General features: G+C 46.9%; 1 protein-coding gene across 2 annotated transcripts in view; it reads left to right on the top strand.

The window, feature by feature from the left end:
* Positions 1 to 8,535, top strand: part of TGFBI (transforming growth factor beta induced) — a 55,379-nt gene extending 46,844 nt beyond the window's left edge. For both annotated transcript variants that reach the window (XM_055112711.2, XM_003829252.5), the window contains exons 11-17: positions 394 to 530; positions 1,379 to 1,509; positions 3,804 to 3,928; positions 5,542 to 5,644; positions 6,208 to 6,287; positions 7,371 to 7,395; positions 7,894 to 8,535. In XM_055112711.2, coding sequence (XP_054968686.1) covers positions 394 to 530; positions 1,379 to 1,509; positions 3,804 to 3,928; positions 5,542 to 5,644; positions 6,208 to 6,287; positions 7,371 to 7,395; positions 7,894 to 7,934 — 642 coding nt within the window. In that variant the 3' untranslated portion in view covers positions 7,935 to 8,535. The remainder of the gene's footprint in view (positions 1 to 393; positions 531 to 1,378; positions 1,510 to 3,803; positions 3,929 to 5,541; positions 5,645 to 6,207; positions 6,288 to 7,370; positions 7,396 to 7,893) is intronic.
* The last annotated feature ends 18,553 nt before the right edge of the window (positions 8,536 to 27,088 follow it).

Here is a 27,088-nt window from a genome sequence, read left to right on the forward strand (position 1 = left end):
AGGAAGTACAACTCAACATAGCTCTTGCCTGGGACCAACCAGCACCATTTGGCTAAAGATGGTTATCATCTGTTAAACAAAGAAATAAATAAATGGGTTCAACGTATTTATTTCAACATTGTCAATGGACCTCATGTGTAACTGATATTCTCATTATGGGACCTCTGTGTGACTTTATTGGGGCCTCTCTAACCGTTCTTTCCTTAAGGAAGACCATTTATTGTTTTATTTCCTGGAGAAAATACATCATTTTATCCCAGCCTTAATAACCCATCCCAGTGTATACTCCTTCATCTTCATGGATAATGACCCTGCTACATGCTCTGAACAAATCAGGAGGCCCCTCGTGGGAGTATAACCAGTCCTTTCTTTCTCTGTCCCTCTTCTGTGCAGAGCCTGTGCATTGAGAACAGCTGCATCGCGGCCCACGACAAGAGGGGGAGGTACGGGACCCTGTTCACGATGGACCGGGTGCTGACCCCCCCAATGGGGACTGTCATGGATGTCCTGAAGGGAGACAATCGCTTTAGGTAATTAGTTCCATCCCCGGGTGGAGCTTCTGCCCAGTGGTCATGCTGGAGTGGGATGTGGGGCCCCAGCTATTTGTCAAGCTTTCTTCTACCTTGGGGATTCAATTAACACTAGCAGTGCACTGCTGCGACCTTCCAGACTTGGGATGGGGAAAAGGCAAGGGTCGCCTTGAAAGCTTACATTGGGAAGAAGGGTTACTTCTAAGATTGTAATCTTCACATGCATGGGAAGCAGGTGGGTGGACTACATTTTTATGACTGAAGTGCAAGGAAAACATCACCCTCTCATTGTAAAGCTCCAAGTGAGCCAAGAGCACATAGTTTACAGTGCACGATGAGCCTCTCACTCTCTGTGCAGTATCTGTTTATTGCAACTGAAGCACCCTTGTGAGTTTGTTTTCTTGCCCGGCTATCTCCATTTCTGACTTGCTCATTCACCTCGGGGTGCTGTCATATTGAATGTTTCCCTGTCACTGACTTCAGCCACCTGCACAAGGTCCTGGAGAGCACACCCCTCTGCCCTCCCAGAATCATATCCCTGGAGGCTCAGCTAGTCTCTGGGTCAGCCATACCTCTGCCCTTTCTTTTCCCTCCTTTCTCCTGTGGCCTCTGACGTCTGGCCATTTAACAGAGCTTAGCATTTTTGCTGGGTGGAGAGAGATGGAGCCTGGAATCACTCCCTCTTTGTGCATAGGGTGGGCGTGAAAACCAAGGTGTGTGCATTCCAGTGGCCTGGACTCTACTATCCTCAGTGGTGAGGTATTTAAGGAAAATACCTCTCAGCCGTGGTGAGGTATTTAAGGAAAATACCTGTTGACAGGTGACATTTTCTGTGTGTGTATCTACAGCATGCTGGTAGCTGCCATCCAGTCTGCAGGACTGACGGAGACCCTCAACCGGGAAGGAGTCTACACGGTCTTCGCTCCCACAAATGAAGCCTTCCGAGCCCTGCCACCAAGAGAACGGAGCAGACTCTTGGGTAAAGACCAACTTAAGTACACGTCTCCATTTTTCTAAAGTAATGATCCCTCAGGGCCCCAGCAGCAAACAGTTGGCATATCAAGGATTGACTTGAAGGGATTTTATGACAAGACTATTAGTGAAAGAGTGGGCGGGACTAAAGGAACTAGCAAAGGATGAGGCCAACCAGGGACTAGCAACCCTGGGAAGCCTTTACTACCCCTAGGCCTGGGGGAATGGGAGGATGAGAGCCGGAACCAGGGAGGTCATGAGCCTTGGACAAGGGCACAGAACAGCAGCCAGAGCCACGTGCAGCCAGCCACTGTCAGAACCATGCAAGGGGGACCACTCAGCGCCCGAGCCTCCCTCTCAGACAGTTGCCATCTGGGTCTCTCGTTGGCTGATGCGAGAGCAGGAGGGAGCCCACTGATGCAGTTCATAGAGCTCAGCCTCCTGGGCAGGAAACCGGGCAGAGAGGAGTAGAAAAGAATTGAGGGTGGCTGCGACCAGCCCAGTCACTGAGGCATGTTTCCCACTGGAGACCTATGAGCACAGTGATAATAAAGCCAGTTACCTGCACTGACTATCCCTCCAGACAAAAGCTTTCCCAAGAAGTTAGTCATGGCTCTGAGAGATCTAGTTGAGGATGTTTGGCAGGGGATCTACTGGTTACTAGTGGCTAAGAAAAATGAGGAAGGTAAGAGTATCTTGCAGCCTGTGTTGGGAGGATTAAATAGGATGCCACACACAGGGCCAGGCAGACAGCCTGGTCAGTAATAGCCATGACGATGGGGGCAGGGGGAGCAGGAATGGGAGTTGCAGTGTTTAGCTCAGATGCATGCCTGTGAGAGATGCTTCCACTCTCCCAGAAAGATGAGACCAAGGAAAAGGAGGAGGAAGAGGAAGGACCTTGACAAACCTTGGGGCCCACATTGTCTACACCTCCCTTCCTGCTCTAGAGCAGAATAGAAAGTTCAGGTTGCAGGCAGCTCTAAGTTGAATTTGTGTCCTGTTTAATTTTCTTTATTGCTAAATGAATGCCTGTGTCTGTGATGCTGACGTATGTTCCTAAGGAGAGGGGAGAAGTTCATTCTGAACATAAACTTTTCATCCTCTCTCTGTCCAGCAAGAATGGAATATTCCCCAAGTGGCCCGAGCCAGCTTGGCTTTCTTTTTGTTTTCAGTTATGTGGGAGTTGAGGAGGGGGATGGGAAAAGCTTCCCAAACACACCCTCCCCCAGGCCTGAGGCACCCCTGGGGGACAGAGAGTGTTAGAGGTTGGTCCAGGTGTTAGAGATATTGAAAGGACATCCCATGCATCCCAGGGGCTGGTGTGGCTCTGTACTTCCAGGCAATATTTTGTGGAAGGGGAACCTTGTCAGCTCCAGGTTGTGGATGTTTGAAAATCAGTTGGTACCCAGTGGCTCCATCCTCTGGCACGCATGTGGATTTGTCAATAACCAAGTGAACTCTCCAAAATAAGTTAAAACTTCCTCCCTTCTCAGTTTCAAGATGCTGGAAATAGCTGTTCATAAGCCCTGGGGAAATTTAGCCCTTTGGCTGGTAATGGGAGTATCCGAGATGAGAGGGCAGCTGGAAACTTTCGGAATGACCTCCCACACTTAATTTGGGAAATGCCTCTGCACCTTTATGGGCAACCAGATGCCTGCCCCAGTTGCTGGAGACACTGATGTGGGCTGAAAGGAATGCTGAGACGTGATGAGGAGAGATGCTGCGGAGGGAATATCCCCCTCAGCCCTGACCTCATCGGCTCCATGGCTCCTCCACAGTACAGCTGTCTACTCTTTTAAGTTCTCCCTTCAGGAAATAGCCATCTCAAACAGAATGTGCATTTGAGGGCAGAATGTGTAAATATTGCACTACTGTGTTATAACCGTCAGGAGCCATGCTGATGATGAAACGTCCCAGATGCCGGTGCTGGAAAGGTCCCTGGCTTTCCAAGCAAATATTTATCTCATGGAAACATGAGTCATACTCACAGAGGAGTATGGATTAACTCCTTCTCAGCAGCCAGGGAGCCCAGCATCCCAGACAGCATATTTAACCCAGAGGCCAACTGACTGCTGGGGCAGATTTGTGGTCATGAACATGTGCTTTGTGTCCTCTGACCATTAGACAGATTGTGGGTCACAACGTTGAGTATACAGTGGGAGCTTAATAAGTGCTTATTCCCTGGGCAGGGAGTTCTTCATTTCAGGGGTGACCACTTACATCTTCTCCTCTGGGCCCTCCTTGACCAGGCTAATTACCATTCTTGGGATTAACTCTATCTCCTTTTCCCGCAACCTGCAGGAGATGCCAAGGAACTTGCCAACATCCTGAAATACCACATTGGTGATGAAATCCTGGTTAGCGGAGGCATCGGGGCCCTGGTGCGGCTAAAGTCTCTCCAAGGTGACAAGCTGGAAGTCAGCTTGGTAAGTGTCCTGCAAATCAAAGGCTGGCTAAATTTCCCCAGGGCAGGGCTCCAGGACATATCTCACCCCCAGGATGGAATTATACACACACAACCTTCAAGTTGCAGCCCGAATCTCTGAGTGTAATTCACCCAAAGAAAAAGAGAAAAGAGAAGAGGGTCTTCAGGGAAATCAAGTGAGATCATAGTTAGACATGAGTAAGAACTTCCAGATTTACAAGGGAATAGAGCATCTGATTTGGCATCTGAGAGAGGCTATTAGATCTTCCTTCTCTTAAGGAGGTTGTAGGCAACTAGTTACGTGACTGAAGAGATCAGTCTCTACTCACACCATCCCACCCCCCAAACCCAGGGCTTCACTGAGTTGTACCATGAACCAGACCATCCCAAGAGGCTTTTTGAGTTCTGACACTTGCTCTGTGAGCCTTCCCTTGCTCTGCACATTGATGATATAACTTTGTAACTGCACTAAGAGTGTTCCTAAAGCAGATAGCCAGCCGAGCTCCAGAAATCTCCCTGGCTGCACCTGCAGAGGCCACTGACCCCTCTGTGGAGGGACCGCTCTTCAGTGTGTGGCTGGCTTCTACTCTCTGCTCCTCTCTCTTGGTCTTCAGCCATCCATTGCTCACCAGTTTCTCACCAGGAGCATAGGAAGATATGCATGTAGGGAGGTAGGCACGGGGATGACTTGTTTGACTTTAGCAGGTCATTCAAGAATCTCCTCGCACCTGGTTTCAGATGCTGGGATCCTGTCTGTCACAGGCTTCTGTGCCTCCTACCCCCTTGAGTTTGTCACATGGCCCTTCAGGAAGGCCTGAGATAGATTTGCCCTGGGTGGGCCTCCTATGAGAAAATCTTAAGTCAGGCACCCAGGCAAAATGGAAAGAGCCTTTTGCCCAGAGCAGGAAGCCTGTCTTCCATTTCCAGCTGTTTCACCTACTTAGCTTAAAAGAGGCACTTCGCCTGTCTTCAGTCTCAGTCTCCTCTTCTGTGGAATGGGACAATAATATCTACTCTCCTTATCATACACTGCTGTGAGGACTGAGTGGATCACACAAAAAAGCATTATGTAAATTGCAAAGTGCTAAATCCACGCAGGAGATTTGAATTAATCCACCACACTGAAGGTCTGTCAAGGGCAGGGACTGTTTCATTCACCGGAGTATCCCCAGTCTTACACAGGACTTGGCATATGAAAAGTGTTCAGTAGGCCGGGTGCAGTGGCTCATGCCTGTAATCCCAGCACTTTGGGAGGCCAAAGTGAGCGGATCATCTGAGGTCAGGAGTTCAAGTCCAGCCTGGCCAACGTGGTGAAACCTCATCTCTACTAAAAATACAAAATTAGCTGGGCGTGGTGGCACAAGCCTGTAATCACAGCTACTCGGGAGGCTGAGGCAGGAGAATCACTTGAACCCAGGAGGCGGAGGTTGCAGTGAGTCGAGATCATGCCACTGCACTCCAGCCTGGGCGACAAGATTGAAACTCCATCTCAAAAACAAAGAACAAGGAAAAAAACGAAAACTGTTCAGTAAACACTTGCTGAGTGAATAAAATAAATATATAAATGTATAAATAAATGCTCTACTTTCAACCACTACTCTGTTTTTCTTTTAGAAAAACAATGTGGTGAGTGTCAACAAGGAGCCTGTTGCCGAGCCTGACATCATGGCCACAAATGGCGTGGTCCATGTCATCACCAATGTTCTGCAGCCTCCAGGTAAGTGTCGCATCCCCACTGACTCTGCAGCCAGTCCTTTTCTCCATGTGGCAGTTGGTGGAGAGAAGAAAAACTGTTCTAAACAATGATGAGAATAACATGTAATTGTGATAGTTAAACTGTGCCTATGTGACTGATTGCAGAGTGAATTGGGAGCTGTTGGTTTTGAATGCACCACACTAAGGAATGTGAGGGCACATTGCTCTTTGCGGAGTTGCCCAGCTATATTAGCTCCCCTCAGACACAGCCTAGTTTTCTGTATTTGCGTGGATGCTGTCCGCGCGATTCCCAGCACTCCTCTTACAGCATCTCACCTCAGTGTATGTTCCTTGCCTCCAGTGCAGTTGAACCTCAGTCCTGCCTCTCCTCATGTGTGCATTCACCTTTCTTGGCGCTCTCTCCCCATGGGCCAAGTTCTACCATGAGTTATGAAACATTATGGAGAAAACATGTCTTTGGAAATGTGAGCCAGAAAGCCCATTGGTGCCCCTCAGTCACGGTTGTTATGAATGACATGCTAATGGTTTCACTCTGGTCAAACCTGCCTTTTCTTTCCTCTTCAGCCAACAGACCTCAGGAAAGAGGGGATGAACTTGCAGACTCTGCACTTGAGATCTTCAAACAAGCATCAGCGTTTTCCAGGGTAAGATGCCTGCTAGGTTTGCACCTAGCCTGAGCAGCCTCAGGTCCTCTGTTTGGGCCATAGAGGAGCCTCTCCAGCCCCTGTCTTCCTTGGCTGCTCCCCAGGGCTCTCTTAAAACTTCTCCCCACTCCCACTGAGGCATCCTCAGCCCCAGCCTGTGTCAAATTCAGAGTAAAGAACAAAGGCAACTCCCTGGCCTTCATGGGCCAAAGCGCAGGCTTTCACACCGAGGCCTCTGAGCCTCAGATCATGGGGAAGTCACTGCTGGAGAGAACAGACATAGCTCTGGAAGCCATCTGCCCAAGAGGGCAGCCCATCCCAAGTTCATCTTACAGTGGCCAGGCCTGCCCTGAGCCGGGGCCTCTGGGTCACTCTTCTGCTGTCCATGGCATTGCCCATCCTGGGTGAGGCTGGGGCTCTCCTGGGCACTGTATGTATTCTGGATACAGGGATACTGGGCTCGCTATGTGTGTGGAGCCATTCCTTCCTTGCCCCAGCCCCACCTCCCTCTCAAACCCTCTCTGGCTCTTTCTGAGCTTCCTTTCCTGCTCCCCAGCTTGCCCAGTGCTCAGTGCCCCACTTGGCTCTTTTGCTACTTCGGGTCAGGTGGAGCCTCTTGGGAATGTGAGGTGCCTTACAGAAAGATTGCACTTCAAGAGGAGAGGCTGCAGGGAGCCATCCTAAACCCAGAGGCCTGGAGCTTACCGTGTCACTTTACTTTTGTACACAGGGGTCTCCTTAGTGCCCTCGAGAAGGATTCTTGGCCCTGAGCTTCTACTCCTGAGGCTACCTCTGTGCAGCCCCAGCTCCCTCAACTCTAGGCTGTAGTCTCAGTGGGAAAGCCTGGCTTGGGGGTCTCCTAGGAATGTCCACCTGAAGGCACACTTGATAGGGCCTTGCATAACTTATGTCTGCCAAGGCCACCTGAGGAACTCCCTGGTGCCTATAAGTTCCACCTTCCCCTTCCTCTTCCTCGCCCCAGCATTTTTTCTGAGTAGGGGTGGCAATGGGCAAAGCCATTGTCATAAGCAGTTGCAGGTATAACTTTCACTAGAAAACCTGACACCTTGTGTTTTCTTTCAGGCTTCCCAGAGGTCTGTGCGACTAGGTGAGTCTGGTCTGGGTTTGAAGTCATTGCAGACCTGTTTAGGCCTTACCCCCAAGCAAGCCCAAGCCTGCCATCTGCTGTATATAGATAAGAACATCATGGTGCAGTAAAAGAAGCCTGGCCTTTGGAGTCAGAACAGCAGGGTGACTTGGGGTCAGACCCAGAGCACCCCATTTTCTTCTCTGTAAGATGAGGATAATAAGAGTAACAACCTTTTAGGGTTAAGGTGAGTTTTCAGCTTAGGAAATCTGGGAATATGGCAAAGGGCTTGGCAGGAACCCATGGTGAGGATCTAGTTCCAAGTTGATAGGTACAGAAAACCATAACATCGGGCCTTGAGTAAAGAGTGAAGTTTCACAAACCACAAAGCACCTGCTATGTGCAGGAGAGCATGGCAGAAGGAGGCTGCTTGGCCCTGGTCCTTGAGATTCTGACAGTGTCCTAGACAGACATGGGGAGATCTGCACCTATTTGACGTTACCAACTTCTCTTTTTCAGCCCCTGTCTATCAAAAGTTATTAGAGAGGATGAAGCATTAGCTTGAAGCACTACAGGAGGAATGCACCACGGCAGCTCCCCGCCAATTTCTCTCAGATTTCCACAGAGACTGTTTGAATGTTTTCAAAACCAAGTATCACACTTCAATGTACATGGGCCACACCATAATGAGATGTGAGCCTTGTGCGTGTGGGGGAGGAGGGAGAGAGATGTACTTTTTAAATCATGTTCCCCCTAAACATGGCTGTTAACCCACTGCATGCAGAAACTTGGATGTCACTGCCTGACATTCGCTTCCAGAGAGGACCTATCCCAAATGTGGAATTGACTGCCTATGCCAAGTCCCTGGAAAAGGAGCTTCAGTATTGTGGGGCTCATAAAACATGAATCAAGCAATCCAGCCTCATGGGAAGTCCTGGCACAGTTTTTGTAAAGCCCTTGCACAGCTGGAGAAATGGCATCATTATAAGCTATGAGTTGAACTGTTCTGTCAAATGTGTCTCGCATCTACACGTGGCTTGGAGGCTTTTATGGGGCCCTGTCCAGGTAGAAAAGAAATGGTATGTAGAGCATGTAGAGCTCAGATTTCCCTATTGTGACAGAGCCATGGTGTGTTTGTAATAATAAAACCAAAGAAACATACGTCCTGTGTGCATGGTACAGTGTGCTGACCTGAGGCCATCATGCTCCTCCACACCTCAATTCTGCTCTGGAGAAGCTCAGAAAGGAGCCCCGAGGGATGGTTTTGGGGAGATTCCAGCAGCCAGCCCTCAGACAGCCAGACAGCTCATGGGGGTTTGAGCCTGTCTTTGCCAAACAGGTTTTTATTTCACCCTCCTCCGGTCCTGGGGTTTCAAGTTTTCAGTGTTGCCTTCACCCCGCACTTTATTCCTCTTATTACTTGGAAGTACCTTCCCTTCAGCATGGTGATCCCCTGCCTGTGTGCTGGACTTTTGAGTCCTCAGCACCAACCTGTGAAGTGGTTGCCAGCATAATCCCATTATGCAGATGAGGAGACCAAGGCCCAGGGAAGGGAGAACCACCAGCAGCACGTAAAATAGCTGAGCTGGGACTGGAACCCACACCTCCTGACTCTCAGTGACCACCACTGACAACAGCATAAGTCCACGTTTTCCAGGCCCATCCCCTCTGTGCCAACCCACATTCAGATTCCTTCCCCGGCTCCCGTAATCTCTGGCATCTAGAATATCCTCAGGACTCTGAGAGGTGGTATCATGTGGTTGTGGTGCCGTTGCCCCCTACCTGTGTGGCCTGGGGCCAGTCATGTGACCTCCCAGGGTCTCCTCTTCTGTAATAGGGAGATGACCGTCACATCTACTTCATGGGTCCATCGTGAAGATGAAATGAGATGATCTATATAAAATGCTTGGCACAACATTAGGTGGCCTTATTTTTATCCTGCCGTCTGGGACTGCTCAGGATCAATGTGCCGGAGAGCCTTTATTTGTGTCTTTCCCACAGGTGGGCTGGCCCACTTTCCTAGAGAATGGGACAGACCTCCTTCCCACCCACACCCATCTCTGCCAAGGCTGATTCACTCCAGCAGGCGGAGCTCATTTCACTTCATGGAACCAATGACCCAAAGATATATCCCCAGCACTACTGCTGGTCAGTCCACTGCTGCTGGGAATACAGCAATGGTAGTGGCAGACAGAGGCCCTCTCTTAAATAGCTTCCAGTCTGAGGAAAGAGAGATATGACATCAATCCATTAAAATCATTCATCCATTGGTTCCACAAATATTTGTTGAGGGCTACCTATGTGCACCCCCATGTTAGACCCTGGGGAATAGACATGTCATTCTCATGAGGCTTCTCTACTGATGGGGGGGAAGAGAATTGTCAACCAGATAATGGCACTACAGCCTGTGTGTTCTTAGTGACTCTGAGGATAGCACTGTGGTTCTGTGACAGATAATGAAGGATTTGGAAGCAGGAATGCCCAGGAGCTCCCAGAAGTGGGAAGAGATGAGAGGAATGGAAGGAACTTACCTGAAGGTGAAGGCATCAGGCTAGGGGACCAAGGGAGAAGGTGTCCTGAGAGGTAAGGCTTAACCTTGGGTGTGAATTCGGTTTCCGTCACTCTCCCATAGCTCTGTCCTGCTGTTCCCACCTCCCCCGCAGCCATGCGGGCTTGGGCGGCTAGTGAGGGCCTTGCTCATGCTGAGTATCCTATGCTATGCTTCACTTTGAGCACCTAAAATACACACACTGCACTTTACCAAGATGACCTCGGAAACCAAAGAGATGATCAGCATAAGTTTTAAAGACCCTTAAATTTAAAGTAAAAATCACTACAGGATCCATTATAAATGCCAAACACTAAGATGTGTGTTTCTAGTTCTCCCCTTCATTTGTCCCTGCCACTCCCTGCCCTGACTTTGCCCCACCCCCTAGTAATGTGGGCTCCACTCTATTCTCCAAACTCTCCCTGGAGAGAAATCCTCCCTGTGGTTGAGGACAAGGCGCAGCCTTCCCCTCCCACCAAAGAAGGTCAGATTCCCTTTTTTGGTTCCTAACCATCCATACCCCTTCTTTTCTCATGAAGACTCGGGCTAAGCATTCATTAGGGCTGCCATCTGGAGGATGGTCCCTTAGAGCTGAGGGGCCAGCACTGTGTGTTTCCAGGGGTGGGTGATTTTGGGGAGGGAGGTGTGCCTCACCCCATCAGAAGGCCAGAGGGTAGCCCAAGCTAGAAGGAGGTTGCCCAGGCCTTGCCTGAGCCCTGACCACTGAGCCCCAACCAAGGAAATGGAAGGAGAGGAAGAAGGGGAATGGGCTCTTCTTAGTCCACTTCTGTCTTTGCTGTCACTCTGGGAATACAAAGCTTTCTGGGATGTAGAGAGGACTGCAAAGACCCTCAGCATTGGGCCCTGAGGCCTCCCAGGATGGGGTATGCCTTTCCCACACAGGGGACAGGGGTGGCCTAAACCTGGCCACATTGGCCAACTGAGAGGCCAGCTCAGCCATGGGGCCAGAGAGGCCTGCTGTATTGGGCTATGCACCCATGTGCATTATTTGTTCTATTAGTTGCACTGATACTATGACACAGGTAAGTACTATTAAAATTCTCATTTTACTGCTGCAGAAATAGAAGCTTAGAGAGCTAAAGTAGTTTGCCAGGTCACAGAATAGGAAGAGGCTGAAACACAAATCCAGCCATTCTTAACCACGCTTCTCCCTTCTGCTCAACTATACCAGAGGCCAGGAGGGGTAGTCAAGGCAGCCGTGGACAAGCAGACATGAATGCCAGGTGGTCAGAAGGGCTCAAAACCCCCTACCCTCCAGAGAAGCCCCTGCAGGCCAGGTCTCTGCTTGCACAGCCTAGAACATAACTTGTTTCTATGGTGCCAGGGCATTAAGAATTAGCAATAGCCATGAGTGCCCCAGAACTCATGTCTGGAAAAAAAGAGAGGAAAATACCTCTGTGCTTGAAAGCATAATTCAGTGTTATGCTCTTAGAAGAGATGCCTGGAATATTATGCTCAGAACTCTTTTCAAAGCCAGGAGAGAAAGTCATGGAATGAGGGATGGGCCCGAAGCCCTGTCCAGAGAAGTCAAATGAGGCCACCTTGGGCCATCCCTATCTGGCAGGGAAAGAAACTCATCCATTCCAGAAAGCCAGAGAGCCAGCCCAGAGAATAAGTGGTGGGTGGAGAGGGGAGGAGTCTGGGACAACCTCTATACACACGCACATTCATTCACACACACACACACACACACATGCATGCACACACACCCCTGCATGGGAAACCGAGGACACAGCCTTAGGCAGAGAAAACAGGCACAGCACACCCACTTGTGGTTGGGGAGAGGACTCCAGGACCTGGAGGTGGAAGGCAGCAGCTGGAGCTCTGGCCTCAGGCCTGTTAGAGGAGGCTCCTCAGAGCTGCTGCACCCTGTCACCCATGCAGGCCCTAACAGTCCCTGCAGTGCTGGAGCTCGCCATCACTTGGGGAGGCGATGGAGGTCACTGAGACCTGAAGAATGAAGAGGGTGGGGAAGAGAATTCAGTCTGAAGAACAGTGTCATAAAGGCTCTGAGACATGTGAGAGAGTTTTGTGTGGCTAGAGAGAAGAGAGACAATTCCTCTGGTGAGAGGTTTGGGAGCTAGACTGTACGGGGCCTCATAGGCTAAGTACTATCATAATTAGTATTAAGAATTTTAGACATTATCCTTAAGACAATGAGAAACCACTGGAGGGTTTTAGTTGGGGGAGGGAGATAGAGAGGGGTGTGCAATGATCAGATATATATTTTATATTTAGTAAAATATACATGGCATAGAATTTACCACTTCAACTATTTTAAGTATACAATTCAGTGGTATTCAGTACATTTCCCATTGTTGTGCAACCAATCTCTTCATCTTGCAAAACTGATCCGTTCCATTAAACACTAACTACCCATTCTCCCTTCCCTTCTGCCCTTGATAATCTCTGTTCTATTTTCTGTCTCTATGAATTGGAGTTCTCTAGGTATTTCATGTAAGTGGAATCAGTATTTGTTCTTTGTGACTGGCTTATTTCACTTAGCATAATATCTTCAAGGCTTATCCATGTTGTAGTGTGTGTCAGAATTTCCTCCATTTTTGAGGCTGAATAATATTCCATTGCATATATATACCACTCACTTTGTTTATTCACTCATCTTTTGATGTACATTAGGCTTGCTTCTACCTTCTGGCTCTTGTGAATAATGGTGCAATGAATGTGGGTGTACAGATGTCTGTCAGAGTCCCTGTTTTAAATTAGTTTGGTCCCTGTTTTAAATTAGTTTGGTTATACCCAGAAGTCGAATTGATAAATCATATGGTAATTCTATTTTTAATTTGGGAGGGGGGGGAATTGCTATAGTGTTTCCATCGTGGCTGCACTATGTTACATTCCCCCCAACAGTGCACAAGGATTCCAGTTGCTCCACATCCTCTCTAATACTTGTTATTTTCTGGTTTTTGGTAATAACCATTCTATTGAATGTGAAGTGATATTTCATTGTGGTTTTGATTTTGTTTTGTTTTTTAATGATTAGTGATGTTGAGCCTCTTTTCATGTGCTTATTGGTCATTTATATTTCTTCTTTGGAGAAATGTCTATTTGATTCCTTTGCCCATTTAAAAAATTTTTTTTTCTTTTTTAGTTATTACATTTTAGGAGTTCTTTATGTATTCTGATATTGATTCCTTATCAGATATATGATTTTCAAATATTTTCTCCCATTCTGTGGGTTGCCTCTTTACTCTGTTGACAGTGTCCTTTGATGCATAAACATCTTTAATTTAGATGAAGTTCACAATATTTATTTATTCTTTTATTGCCTGTGCTTTTGGTGTCATGTCCAAGAAATCATTGCCAAATTTAATGTCATGAAGCTTTTCTCCTGTTTTCTTCTAAGAATTTTAGTTCTTACATGTAGGCCTTTTATTCATTTTTAGTTCATTTTTGTATATGAAATAAGGAAAGGGCCCAACTTCATTCTTTTCCATGTGGCTACCCAGTTTTCCATGTGGCTACCCCGTTTTCCACGTGGCTACCCAGTGCTGGGAAAAGATTGTCCTTTCTCCATTGAATGATCTCAGCACCCTTGTTGAAAATTATTTGACCATACAGGCAAGGGTTTATTTCTGGGCTCTCTACTCTATGCCATTGGTCTGTATGTCAGTCTTTATGCCAGTACCACACTGTTTTGATTATTGTAGCCTTGGCGTAAGTTTTAAAATTAGTAAGTATGAGTCCTTCAACTTTGTTTTTCTTTTTCAAAATTGTTGTGGCTATTGGAAATTCCTTGAGATTTTTGTATGAATTTTAGGGTAGATTTTCTTCTGTCTGCCAAATATATCATTAGGATTTTGATATGGATTATATTGAATCTGCAGATCACTTTGAGTACTATTGACATTTTAATAATAGTAAGTCTTCCAATTCATGAACATGGGATGTCTTTCCATTTATTTGTGTCTTCTCTAATTTATCTCAACAATTTTTTGCAGTGTTCAGTGTACAAGTCTTTCATATCCTTTGCTAGATTGATTCTTAAGTGTTTTATACTTTGTGATGCTATTATACATAGAATTGTCTTCTTAATTGTTAAATATGTTTTTAAATGATTGTTTTGGTTTTTGCGTGGAAAGTGGGTTGAAGTGGAGGGTAGGAGTAGCAGCTGGGAAGCCAATTAGGAGGCCGTTACAGTCATCCAGGCAAGACATGATGGAGGACCAGGGTGGTGGCACTAGAGATGGAAGGACACAGAGGAACTTGAGACATATTTTGGAGGTAGAACAGATAGGACTAGAATAGGGGTTGGAGGAGGAACATGAGAGAAAGGGAGGATTCAAGAACGGTACCAAGGTTTTTGCCTTAAACAGCCAGCTAAAGGGTTATGCCATTTTTTTTTTCCTAAAATTCAGAGCAGGGAAGAAGCTACTGGTAAAAAAAAAAAAAAAAAAAAAAAAAAAAAAAAGACTAAGAGTCTACTTTGGATAGTTTAAGTTTGGAAAGCCAATTAAAAATCCAAGTGAGATGTTAAAAAAAGCTGTTAGATATTCAAACCTAGAGTCAAGGAAGAGGTCTAAGCTGAGATGGAGTGTTGGGGAGTTAGTACATATAGGTGCTATTTAAAAAGAGTGACTGGATGTGATCTCCCAGGGAGAGAGTGTAGAGAGAGAAGAGAGCCTGAGACAGAGCCTTGGGTAGCTCCAGCATTTGGAGATCTGGAAGAGGAAGAAAAACCTGCAAAGGGGTCTGATAATATGTGTATGGAATCCTGGAAGTTGAGGAAGCATAGCCTTTTAAAGACAAGCATCAACTCAGATGAATTATTGATGTGTCCGATGGGTTTAGCCATGTGCATGTCATCAGGAACCATGGCAAGAGCATTCCCGGGGGAGATGAGAGGACTGACTCTGGGCTGGGAGGAAAGGGGGCAGGAGAGAAGGATACATTTTCTGCTGTGAGTGCTTGAATGAATGCCATTTTTCAGGGATTGAGAACCCCACAGGCATATGAAAACCTGGAAGTCTACTTGTTCAGTCTTACCCTTCATGTCAGATCAGCAGCTCTTTCTTCCAAACACCCGTACATGTGCCACCATAGCCCTAAGGACTTATTTGGGTTAATTCCCCACTTCTTGTTTGGCCTTCCCTGCTAGGAGGTGAGCTGCTCAAAGGTATGTAGGGACTCCTCCGCCCAGTGCCTAGCATAGGGCCTGGCACACAGTACGTATTCAAAAAGTGTTATCTCAGAGCGTGGTTTCCAGAGAACAAATGGCTCCTTCAGTCAACAAGGTGTGTTTCCAGAGAACAAATGGCTCCTTCAGTTAACAAGGTGGGCTCAGGCCCCTGGTGCTCTCTAAAAAAGGAAGAGGAGGCTTCTCCAGACCCTTGAGGTATCCTTCTGGGGTCTCTCACGCATGTGGGCTGGAGGAAGCCTGCAACCAGAGCTCTCCTCGGGTCTTCTCAGGAAAGCAGGGTGGCTTATGAGAATCACCATCCCCAGGGAAGCCTCCTGCCCAGCTATGTGTGCCTCGGTCCCCTCTGGCTAAGATTCCCTAACTGAGAAAAGTCACCCCTGGGTCAGCAGGCCCCAACTCAGAGAGAACATCTGGGCCCAGAGAACAGGTAAATGGCTGATGAGTCACACTGCAGAAGGGCTGCTTCATCTTTAGCAGGTGACTCCACCCTCTAACCCTTCTGGGGAGGAAGTTTCATGCTTGGAGGGTTTTTCCCCATTCCCAGGATCCTAATTCTATTAGAAGAAAGTCTGAGATTTGGGAGTAGCAGAGACAGAGGGGAAAGACTTATGATTAAATATCCTCATTTGGGCGGAAATGAGTTTTTGAGTGAACAGATGGAAAACTACTCTCTTCTCCTGTCAGTGGGGCGGGTGAGTCCCTGCGGCTTCTTGGCAACAGCTTATGAATAATTCAAGTTCAAGGAAGCCATCTGCACGCAGGGACCTTTCCCTGATGACCGCTCTCAGTTGGGCTTCCAGAATCGGAGGGTGAGGGAAAAAGCCCTGCTAGAGGGGCTGTTTTCAGCCAGCTTTGGAGTGAAGAAGGCTTGGTCCCTCCTACAGTGGAGGGAGGAGAAAAGAAGGGGTATAGGAATAAGCACTCCTGGGTCCTCAGTTGTTCAGTGATGCCTGAGAACTAAGGAAGAACGTGGTCTTTGAACAGCGAAGATGTAGCCTCAAATCCCAGCCCTGCTTTGAGAGGAATCACCTACAATCAGATCCTATTCACTTTTAGACTACAACAGGATTCCTAATCTTCCTTAGGCCAGGGACTCCTGATAAAAGCCATGGACCCTCTCCTCAGAAAAATGCACAGGTATCTACAATACACACGATTTTGATGACCACTCTCCCTCGAGCTCTGTATTACTCCATTTTCATACTGCTGTGAAGAAATATCCAAGACTGGGTAAATTATGAAGAAAAACAGGTTTAATGGACTCACGGTTCCACATGGCTGGGGAGGCCTCATAATCATGGCAGAAGGTATAGGAGGAACAAAGGCAAGTCTTACATGGCAGCAGACAAAGAGAGCGTGTGCAGTGGAACTGCCCTTTATAAAAGCAACAGATCAAGTGACACCTATTAACTATCATGAGAATAGAACAGGAAAAACCTAACCCCATGATTCAATTACCTCACTGGCTTTCTCCCGTGACATGTGGGGATTATGGTAACTACAATTCAAGATGAGATTTGGGTGGGGACACAGCCAAACCATATCAAGCCCCTATTCAAAATACATTTCATACAGACCTATGTGCTTCTTGCATGCACAGTACTATGTGCTTCTTGTGTGCAGTCAACAAGTCCTCTACCTTCAAAGCATCAAGCTTAGACATTGCACACAGTAGGTCATGCATAAGCATAGAACAAGTAGGGCATCCAACTGCAGCCCAGTTTCTTTGCCTGCAACAGGGCATAGAGGCTGTCCCCCAATGGCGCAGTGGCAGCCTAACAGCAAGAGAGAAAAGAGAAGAGCCATAGTCAGGTGTGCTGTGGAAAGGCCCTCAGAGCTCACGGCACTGATTCGCTTAGTAAAGTATGCTGCAGAGGAGAAACGCTGTGATGTCAGGAATGTAGACGACCTTTACTCCACAGGCAAAACTGTTTCAGTATCAGAGAATCCATGGGCTGGGAAACCCTGAGAACTTAACATGGAAGCACCTTCTTTATGGTTTATTATTTACATACTCGAGAGAACTCAACCAGGAAGGAAATCTTCAAACACATTTATCAATAGCCTATCTCTTTGTTTGAAGATCATAGAATTTACACAGCTGAATGATTAAAAATAAAAGTCCTTTTGTCATCTTTCTAATGAGATTTTAGAAAAATTGTATGTGTGAATTTAGTTTTATTTCCTAATGTTTCTATTGTGTTATTTTTAACTTTCAAATTCAACTTGAATTTCATTTCCTCTAAGATGGAAATTCAGGGTCTTAATGAATTAATTTCACATAGAAATTTTTATTCTACCATCAGAAATGTATCAATTATTTGCCTATTCATTGCATTGTTCTGCCTTCTTGGAGATATGTTTCATTATTCCTATCAGCTTGTGTCTCTGGGCTACAATATCTGTTCCTTTGATCTACATAACTGTGCTTGCACCTGGACCACACCACGTAAATTGGTGTTAATTTAGTATCTTTTAATATCGCATACAGTCAGATCTCTTTGCTTTTGAAGATAACTTTTTTCTTTTTACAAAATTGACACTTTCTCCTTGTGGAAGTTTTAGAAAGTATAGGCAAGCAGAAAGAAAAAAGTAAACCATTATCAAATCACTGGAGCAGATTCTTTCAGATACTGTGTTTGAGGAAAACATGAGCATATATAATATATTGCAATCTTCCCCTATTGTGCTATAAGTTTCAAAATAAAAAGAAAATAGGTATTGTGGTAAGCAGAATTTTAAGATGGCCACCATGACTTTTGCCCCACAGTGTTACTCCATTGATAGCAAAACGGAGATTATCCAGGTGGGCCCAATCAAATAGCAGCCTTTTAAGCAAAGCCTTTTCTCTCCGGCTGGTGGCAGAGGTGGAAATCAGAGACATTTGAAGCCTGAGAAGGACTTGGTACAAAGTTGCTGGTTTGAAGAAAGAGGGGCATGAGAAAAAAGAATGCAGGCAGCCTCAGGCCGACAGCCAGTGAGGGAATGGGGACCTTGGACCTTCAGCTGCAAGGAACTGGATTCTCCACTAACCTAAATTAGTTCGGAGAGGGAGTCTCCTCTCGCTCCTCCAGAGAGGAGACCTGCTGTCACTATGCCTGTGAGACCCTGAGTAGAGAATCTGGTTGAGTCCACCCAGAATTCTGACTTTACAGAATTATGAAATAATTGATGGGTATTGTTTTAAGCCATTAAATTTGTAGTAACTTGTTAGGCAACAATAGAAAACTAATATAGGCCTTTAAACCAGTGGAAATGCCCTTTGTCATGTTTCTTACTATATTCTTAAGAAAAATCATATTTGGGAATAAACCTGCGAATTTTGTTTCATTTTCTTCACTCTGCCTCTGCAGAGACCTCTGAGTATATGGAAAGTCTGAGTCCTGGGCCAAGAGGGGTCTCTGGGCCTAGGCATCAGGGCCAGGCCCTGTGAGGCATTACTGTGAAGAAAAAGGCCCTTAGGAATCAGGGGGATTCCCCAGCCCTAAAACTGTCCCAGACCCACAGGCACCAGCCGAGAGCTAGGGTACAGAACTCCCCTGGGGCTCTGGTTGCACCTTCTACCACATGCGTTCCTGGGCTTCTGCCCTGACAAGCTAGCTGACATCCTGAGGACATCCACACACACCAGGATGACATTGACTGACAAACTGTGATCACCATCAGCTGGGCCTGTGAGATTCCACAGGGTCTTCTTGGAGTAAGTGTCCACTTCTGCATTTTAACGTATTGAAGGCTTCAAATTTCTGCTCCAAAGCAGTCAAGGGTGGCTCTAGGGCTGGCTGGAGAGAGAGAGACTGTGTAACAAAGGGCCCTGGATCGCCTCACACCCTCCAATCAAAGCCACTGCTTATTGAAGGGCTGGTTTGTACAAAGCCTCATTCTCACTAGTTTACACTCACGTTCTCATTTGTTATAATGTTTGTTTCCAGTTTACAAAGGAGAAAACTGAGGCTCAGAGAGATTGAGTAATCGCTATGGACTGAATGTCCGTGTCTAAAATTCTTATGTTGAAAATGTAATCCTCACTGTGATGGTGTTTGGAGATGGGGCATCTGGGAGGTACTTAGGTGATGAGGGTGGAGTCTTCTTGATAGGATTAGTGTCCTTATAAGAATAGTGGAGAGAGCTTGCTTCCTCCCTCCACCAAGTGAGGCTACAGCAAGAAGGCAGCCATCCGCACTTCAGGAAGAGGGCCCTTACCAGAAACCGACTTGGCCAGCACCTTGATCTTGCACTTCCTTGCCTGCAGAACTGTGAGAAATAAATTTCTGTTGTTTAAGCCACCCAACCTATGATATTTTTGTTACAGAGGCTTGAACTAAGACAGGAATTTACCCAAGGAAGCTTTGTTATATAAGTGATGAAGTCAGGATTCTAATTCAACTCTGACTCTAGGTTCTTTTAACCACTACCTTGGGAGGCCAATGAGAGGGTGTGCATTCAGCAACAACACACAGAGAAGTGGTTCTCAATCCTGATTGCATGTTAGAATACTCCAAGGAGCTTTTTAAAATTCTGATACCTAGACCAGAGATTCTGATTTTAATTGACCTTAAGGAAACCCAGTCCTCAGCAGTTTTAAAACTTCCCCCAGGTGATTTCAATATGCAGAGCAAACGTTCTCCAATATTACCATGCATCAGAACCCCCTCAGAACCTCGTTACATATAAGATTTCTAGGCTGTACCTTGTCATCCTGTTTCAGTTGTGTAGGGAGGACCCCAGGAATTAGCTTCTTTAGCATACCTCCCAGCTCAGTGTTTCTCAAACTTGTTCAGATGAAGATTCTGACTCGAGAGGTCTGGGATGGAGCTTCAGACTCTGCATTTCAAGCAAGTTTTCAGGTCACACTGCTATTGGTCTAGGGGCCACACTTTGAGTGGCAAATGCCTCAATAGGTGTGGAAGAGCTGCCCTAGGCTAATGTTTCTAAAAGAGTGGTCCTGGGACTGGCAGCATCACCTGGGAACTTGTTAGAAATGGAAATTGGGAGACCCCCTCAGCCCTACTGGATCAAGAATTCAAAGAATGGTGCCCAGCTGTTTTAGAAAGTTCCCACCCCAGGTGATACAGGGTACAGTTTGGGAACCACCACCAGAGGGAGGGACCACATCTGCTGAGACAGCCCCTCAGGGCAAGCAGAGTGCAAGTGTCTTAGAGGTCTCTTCTTTGCTCAAAGGCAAAACTCTGTTTCCCCAGGGGGCCCAGTCAGGTTGAGCAGTAAGAAGACTAGCATCCTACCAGCCACATCTGGAACTCAGCATGAATTCTTCAGTTTCCCAACAAGGTCAGGGGCAGCCATGTTGGTATCATTATGTAAATATGCAAAAAGCAACATTCTTGAAGGAAAGCCCTTGACTTTGATTTTAATGAGATCTGGCTCAGTCCTCTCTCCAGATGTCTATTTACTGGCTTACCAACAGCTGCCAGGGAGATGCAATGCAGGGTTGATTTGTTTGTTTTCTCTCAATTTAATGCATCAGTTTCTGGAGCCTAAGTACCCATATCTGGAAAGCTGTGGGATTTCCATGGCCTGTGGAAATACAGAAAGTTAATACCTTCCTGAAAGGATGAGTAAGATTATCATTCTGAACATGTATTCATTTATTCATTCTTTCAGTAAACATGTATTGAATACCTGTTGTATGCCAAGCACTATGCTAGGGAGAAATGATAATACCATTTATTGTGTTAGTGATATCTTTATCATTTTCTCATGATGTTTTTCTCATGGCTGTTTTCTCATGGCTGTTTTTCTCATGGCATTTTCTCATGGCTGTTTCTATAGCAATGAAGCAATTTCTATGAAGTAGACAGTATCATTAACCTCCCCTCGATTTTGTAGATAATAAGCTGGGACTCAGAGAAATCATCACATGCCCCCCGGTCACACAGTCGATTGTGGGGCCATGAGGCAGGGAGGAAAGTGGGATGTAGTGCTGCTTTATCCATTACCTGTGGACCTGCAAAACTATGGATTGAGGCAATTGGTTAAAGATCCTAAAGCAAATGGCTACTTGTGCAGAATTAGTCAGCTCGTGTCTGCTAGGTTGGCGCACAGTGATTCCACAGCCCCACACATGTCTATACCATCCCCAGGAGAGCTAGAGAAAAGAAGAGCCTTTTGACTCTGAATGTCCTCCTGGGACAACCGCCATTTGGTAAATCATCTCTAATTTGTCCATTTATTCACTGTCTCTTCATTGGCCCCTACATCATGCCAGCAGTTTCTCATCACAGGGGAGTGAGAAAAACAAGAGAGGGATGGAAAAAACAGGTTGGACTCACTGGTCCAGTTCTCAGGATAGGTGGGATCCCACAGCACCCTCTTCCTTCTCTAGTCTGAAGAGATCCATCCCACCAAGTCCACACCCCCTCCAGGGGTCAGGTGCCAGGATCCCTCCCCCACAAGGTCACCAGGTACCCTTTTCAGGGGTCTTTGGTCTGGGCAAGAAATCCAAATAAGCTCCCTTAAAAAGCAGAACCCAGAATGGCTGTGCCTCTCTGAGCTGGAGCCCTGGCCCTCTGAAGACAGCATGCTCAATTACAGTTGAATGTGGAAGGAACAAGAGAGCTGGACCTCGGGATTGGGGGCAGAAGTGGTCCCTTCTGCTTTCTCGGAAAATGGCTCCTGTCCTCCAGCTTCCCACCCCTGGACTCTGGGGAGATCACATAAGTCTCCCATTTAAAAGCCCAGCTGCTCTGCCTGGTCCTGAAATGGAAGCTTTCAAAATCCAGGACACCTGCAAGAGGAGCCAAACAGGGAGCAGGGCACAACCCCACCAAGAAGTCTCTTACAGCTGAGGGATGACCTCCGCACTAAAAAATTGTGTTGCTGTAATGCTGTTTCAAGTCTGAAACAAAGGGAGCATAAAGAACCATACATCAACAGCTTCAGAAGGCAGCTAGTTAGAGTTCCCTTTGAGCAGGAAGAGGAGAGTGCTTTCTCCATTTCATCTTCTGCCAAATACATGCATTTTTCATCATCCACTGGTTTCCTGCCTGAGGCTCTTGAATTAAGATGGGGTGTGTCTCCAGCCATCCTCACAAGGTTCAGATTTAGGGATTTAAATAGACTCAGAATATCCCCCCACATCCCTCTAGGCCAGCTAGCTTCTGTATCCCAATATGGCCCCAGGAGCTTTGAGCATTTCCTTGCCTTTTTCATGAAATAAAATTAGAAGGAAAGGAGGATCAGAATGGATCATCAGTCCGCTCTACTGTGTGAGGAATGGGCTAAAGGGTGCTCACAGAAAGCAGGGAGCCCAGATGAATGGCTGTTAAGTAGTCCAGGTGAAAAGGGATGGAGTCGGAATTTATTTGGACCAAGTTGCAGTGGCAATGATGAGAAGCGATTGAATTAAGGATATATTTTACAAGTAGAACCAATAGGACCCATCCTCCCCTCCCAAAGACCTCCTGTCTAGAAGCCAGTAGTCACCAGGTTAGAGGAATATATGTCCCTGAAAAGGGAATGTGGTGATCTTATGGGGGAGGGGATCCTGGCACCTGACCCCTGGAGTAGATGTGGGCTGGTGGGATGGATCTCTTCACGGTAGAGAAGGAAGAGGATGCTGTGGGGTGTGTCCAAGCTGTCTTCTCCATCCCTCTCTTGTTTTTCTCACTCCCCTGTGGTGAGATCTTGCTGGCACGGAGTAGAGGCCAATGAAGAGATAGTGAATAAATGAATCAAGTAGGGACAGAGAGGCTTTGCCATAAAGAGGATGGGCAAATAGATGTTGTCAGGAAGGGACATGGGTTAGGGAAGGTTTTGTGTGTGTTTTGCTTTGTTTTGTTTTTGCTGTGAGGGGGACCATATTAAGGCGAGTTTGAAGGCTAATGGGAATATTTCGGTAGAGCTGGGGAGCTGGTGGTGTGAGAGGTTAGCCAGGGGCGTCCAATCTTTTGGCTTCCCTGGGCCACATTGGAAGAAGGAGAATTATCGTGGGCCACACATAAAATACACTAGCACTAATGATACCTGATGAGCTCAAAAATCGCAAAAAAAAAAAAATCTCATAATGTTTTAAGAAAGCTTATGAATCTGTGTTGGGCTGCATTCAAACCTATCCTGGGCCACATATGGCCTGTGGGCCACAGGTTGAACAAACTTGGGTTAGGGGCTGGGATCTGGAGTTGCAGGAGGCATCTCCTGGGGTGATTGCCTGGACACCTCCACTAGAAATGGTGAGAAGGCAGGCAGAGAGCCTAGAACCATTGTGGTAAAAGTATTGGCTTTGGTGGTGGGAAGGTGAGGAGATTTTCAGGTTTATGTAAATTCATTTCATGAAATATAAGGCAGATGAATCAGTTTGGGAGAAGGTTTGAGGAGAGGAAATATGAAATAGTCACACTAGTGTTCTTTAAAAACGCAGGTTCCTGCGCACCACCCGGTGATTCTGATTCAGCTGTCTGGGGTGGGTCGGGGGAGGAAGCTGAAGTTTTTAAAAGACCCTCAGTTGATGCTGGTATGGGGATTGTCCCTTTCCTACCCACAGCAGGAAGGATTTGGTGTCGGTTTTGTTTTACATTAAGTAATTTGTATTCTTTATGGCAAACTGGAAAATGAAGATTGATCAAATGTTGAGTTGAATCCCTCTAGTCCCTCACTCCGCCACCACCAACACCACTGCTAATATCTTGGCTTCTATCATAGGTCTAGCTCAATAGTTTTCCCCTTAGCTCAGTTTCTCTCCCCTGAAAGGTTCAAGTTTGGGCTCCTCTTTCTGTGCCTGGGTTGTTTCTCTCCCAGAGGGAGGTGCTCGCTCCTGATATTCGCTGTTCCCAAACCCCTATAAGGATCCTTCAGTCCAACCTCTTGGGTGGGGAACAGAGGGGGTCCGTGAATCTCCAAGGTCCTTCTCCTGCTTGCCAAACTGAGGGAGGAACTCCCACTAGCCCTAGGTGTAGCAGGGGGCCCGCCAGCAGTCCCTGGGGCTCTCTGCTTGGGGGCGCGCATAGGAGGGGAGGTGCACACTGGAGAGGAGGTGCGCGGGACGGGAGGCGCACACCGGAGGGGAGGTGCCCCCACCAAAATTTAAGTGCGGCGCAACATGCACCACAGGTAGGGGCACTACCGGGGCAAAAAGACTTGGTGAATGCGAGGGCCGGGCCTGATCAAAGGTGCGCATGGTGGTACCAGAGCAAGGCAGAACAGCTGCTCAGTGGTCCGCAACCGGGTCAAGGGACAAGAAGACGATTCTGGATTGTAGGCCGCCCGAGAGCGCCCCCAGGAGCCCATCACTGCGAACACCCACTGCCTCTGGGCTGGCATTCTCTGTCTCCCCAGAGACGCAGGCATTTTCTCCCCTGAAAAAGACCCCTCCCCATACCAGCCTAGACTTTCCCAAGGGAACTGAGGCCACTTCAATCTAAAGCCCTAAGTATAGGCAAGTTGTGTTCCACAATTCTACTTATAGGGATTTAATATGAAAAACACATGTGCATGTCCCTGTGCATTAAGCTACTTAAATCAGCTAATACTCAAATCTGGTCAACAATGTACTAGACGCTGTAAGTACAGCAAGGGCAGAGGCCCCTGCCCTTGTATGGCTTCTAGGGGGGAGCCCCCACGCTAAAGGTAAAGACAAATTGCATAAAATGTCTGGACACGATGCGAACAGGTGAGAATAGCGTAGGTACAGGCCGCCAGGGAGGAAGAAACTTGGAACTTTCAAAGACGTAAAGAAAAATTCGGAGCGGGTCTCACTCGCTGTGGTCCAACAGGCAAGTCCTGGCGGGTGGCAATATATGTGAAAAAAACAGTCATACAGATAAAACAGTAGACGGCAGCTATTGCTGTTAAACTTCCGTTCTACTTGGGACGAAATCCATAACGCACTCCGCGGTCCAAAGTTGTGGGGTCTCGGAGCTTCCAGGTGTGTCTCGTGAACTGCACAAGCATTTTTTTGTCCCCATGCGTCCTACCTGGCAGTACAGGCCGGTCACGCACGTCCTGTAAGACCAGTGGCCAGCCTCCATACTTTCTGTCACACCATCAAAGTGACACCAACTTATGTTATCAGCCTATTAATTTAGCAAAGTTAAAAGGGATAAAAAATAAAGCCTTCAGAGTGACAGATTATACCGAATTTATTGCATAAAAGGGTCAGTAAGCACCCGCGGGTCTCGAACCCCAGCACAGAGATGGACAGATAGAAAGTCCGGCATGAGGAGGTAACCGCTTGAGCTAACTCCGACCCGGGTAGGAGTGTGCGACTGAAACTTCTAAACCATAGAAGAGTGACGATGTGGAGAGGGACGGGCTGCATGTGCTCCCCGCCCCCGAGAGGCCTGCGTCATGCGGTCTCGCCCGCTCTGCGCCAGGCGTCCTGCTAACGTGTCCTGGAGGGACTCTCAGTTCCTCCCGCCCGCATCCTGCGCGGGAACCGTGGAAGGGGGCAAAATCCACCCACTGGAGGGGAGGCAGGAGGGTGTGGGGGGGCGTGTGGGCCGTCTACCTAGGTCCAGCAGCCAGGCTGCTGAGGAGTACCCCCGCCAAAGGCTTTTCGGGGTTCTCTCCAGCAGACGGGGGCAGCCTAAGGCCTCCATAAAATCTCCCCGAAGCAGCCTATGAACTTGCCAAAGGCAGGGGTTCTGTGGTTTCATTTCTTGCCAGGTCCTGGGCTGGACCCTGGAGACGGAGTTCATCATCAGCAAATCTTCTTTGGGTGGGGAGTTGAATGAATTAATGAGTGATTAGCAGGGCACTAGGGCCCAGGAGTAAGCCCAGAATTGAGATCACAGGCTGAAGATTTAAAAGCTTCATAGCTCAAGAGAAACGCTCTGTTAAGGCTGAAGGAGAATAAATCATTCCTCTTTTTCCCCAACCCATCCCCTTGTCTACACTACTTTTCTTTTGAAAGATTCAGGAGCTGGATGGAGAAAATTGCTAACAAAGAAAATGGGACCTTCAGAATATTAATAATGTCCCTGTTTGTTGAGCACACACACACCATGTGCCACACTCTGGGTTAAACATTTACCTCATTTCATGGCCGGAACAACTCTGAGATCCATAATGTTGCCCCCATTTGCAAATGAATAAACTGAGAATCAGTGGTGGTAAGTAACTGAAATGTTAGGAATTAACAAAAAGTGACATATTCAGAAACAGAACCAAAGTTTGAACTCTCAAGAAAGAGTTGCCTGTAGTGTATGTCTGTCTGCCTGTCTTGCTTAAAAGTATCTCAAACAACTGGTAAGCTGCACTAGACAGGGATCTTCCATTCTGTTCTTTGCTGTCTCCCTATATCCTCCTCAGTTCCTAGCCTGGTCCACAGTAGACACTCAATAAACATTTAAGTGAGTGAGTGACTGGGGATAGTAGGACCCCATTATACTAGAAACTGCGCCGTCCCAACCTGGGTTTGAATCCAGTTTCCCCTCTTCCTAGCTGTGTAGCTTTAAACTTTTTAATTGTTTTTCATATTCATTTTGTATTAAACAAAAACCACGAATACAGTAAAAATTAAAACAATAAAGGTAGTGAAAGCCCGCCACCCTTGACCTGACTGCAGCTTCCAATCCAGATCTCTCCCCAGAGGTAACCACTGTTTTTTAAAATTTTGCTGTGTCTCCTTCTAGTCCTCTTTCTATTATATAAAGATAATTAAAAATATATAGCTTTATTTGGGTTATGGCTGTGTTTTGATATGAAGGACTGCACTGTACACATTGTTCTGCACCTGCTTTGTGGGAAATTCCACAGCATGCCTGGGAGGTCCCTCATTATTTATAATGGCTCCCCAAGAGTGCATGAAGCATGATTTGTTTTGCCATCCCCTGTTAGGGCTAGACATTGAAGGTTTTTTTGTTTGTTTGTTTGTTTTTTTCCATGAGCTTACCAATAGCGCTCCAATGAACACCTTTGCACACGCCTTTTTGTGAACATGGGCAATTTCATGAATGTGAGGATAAACTCTCAGAAGTGGAATTGCTGGGCTGAATAGCATATATGTTCATTGTAATTGCCAAGTTGTCATC

The sequence above is a fragment of the Pan paniscus genome, chromosome 4 (genome assembly GCF_029289425.2).
Source record: "Pan paniscus chromosome 4, NHGRI_mPanPan1-v2.0_pri, whole genome shotgun sequence".
In the NCBI taxonomy this organism is placed as follows: domain Eukaryota; kingdom Metazoa; phylum Chordata; class Mammalia; order Primates; family Hominidae; genus Pan; species Pan paniscus.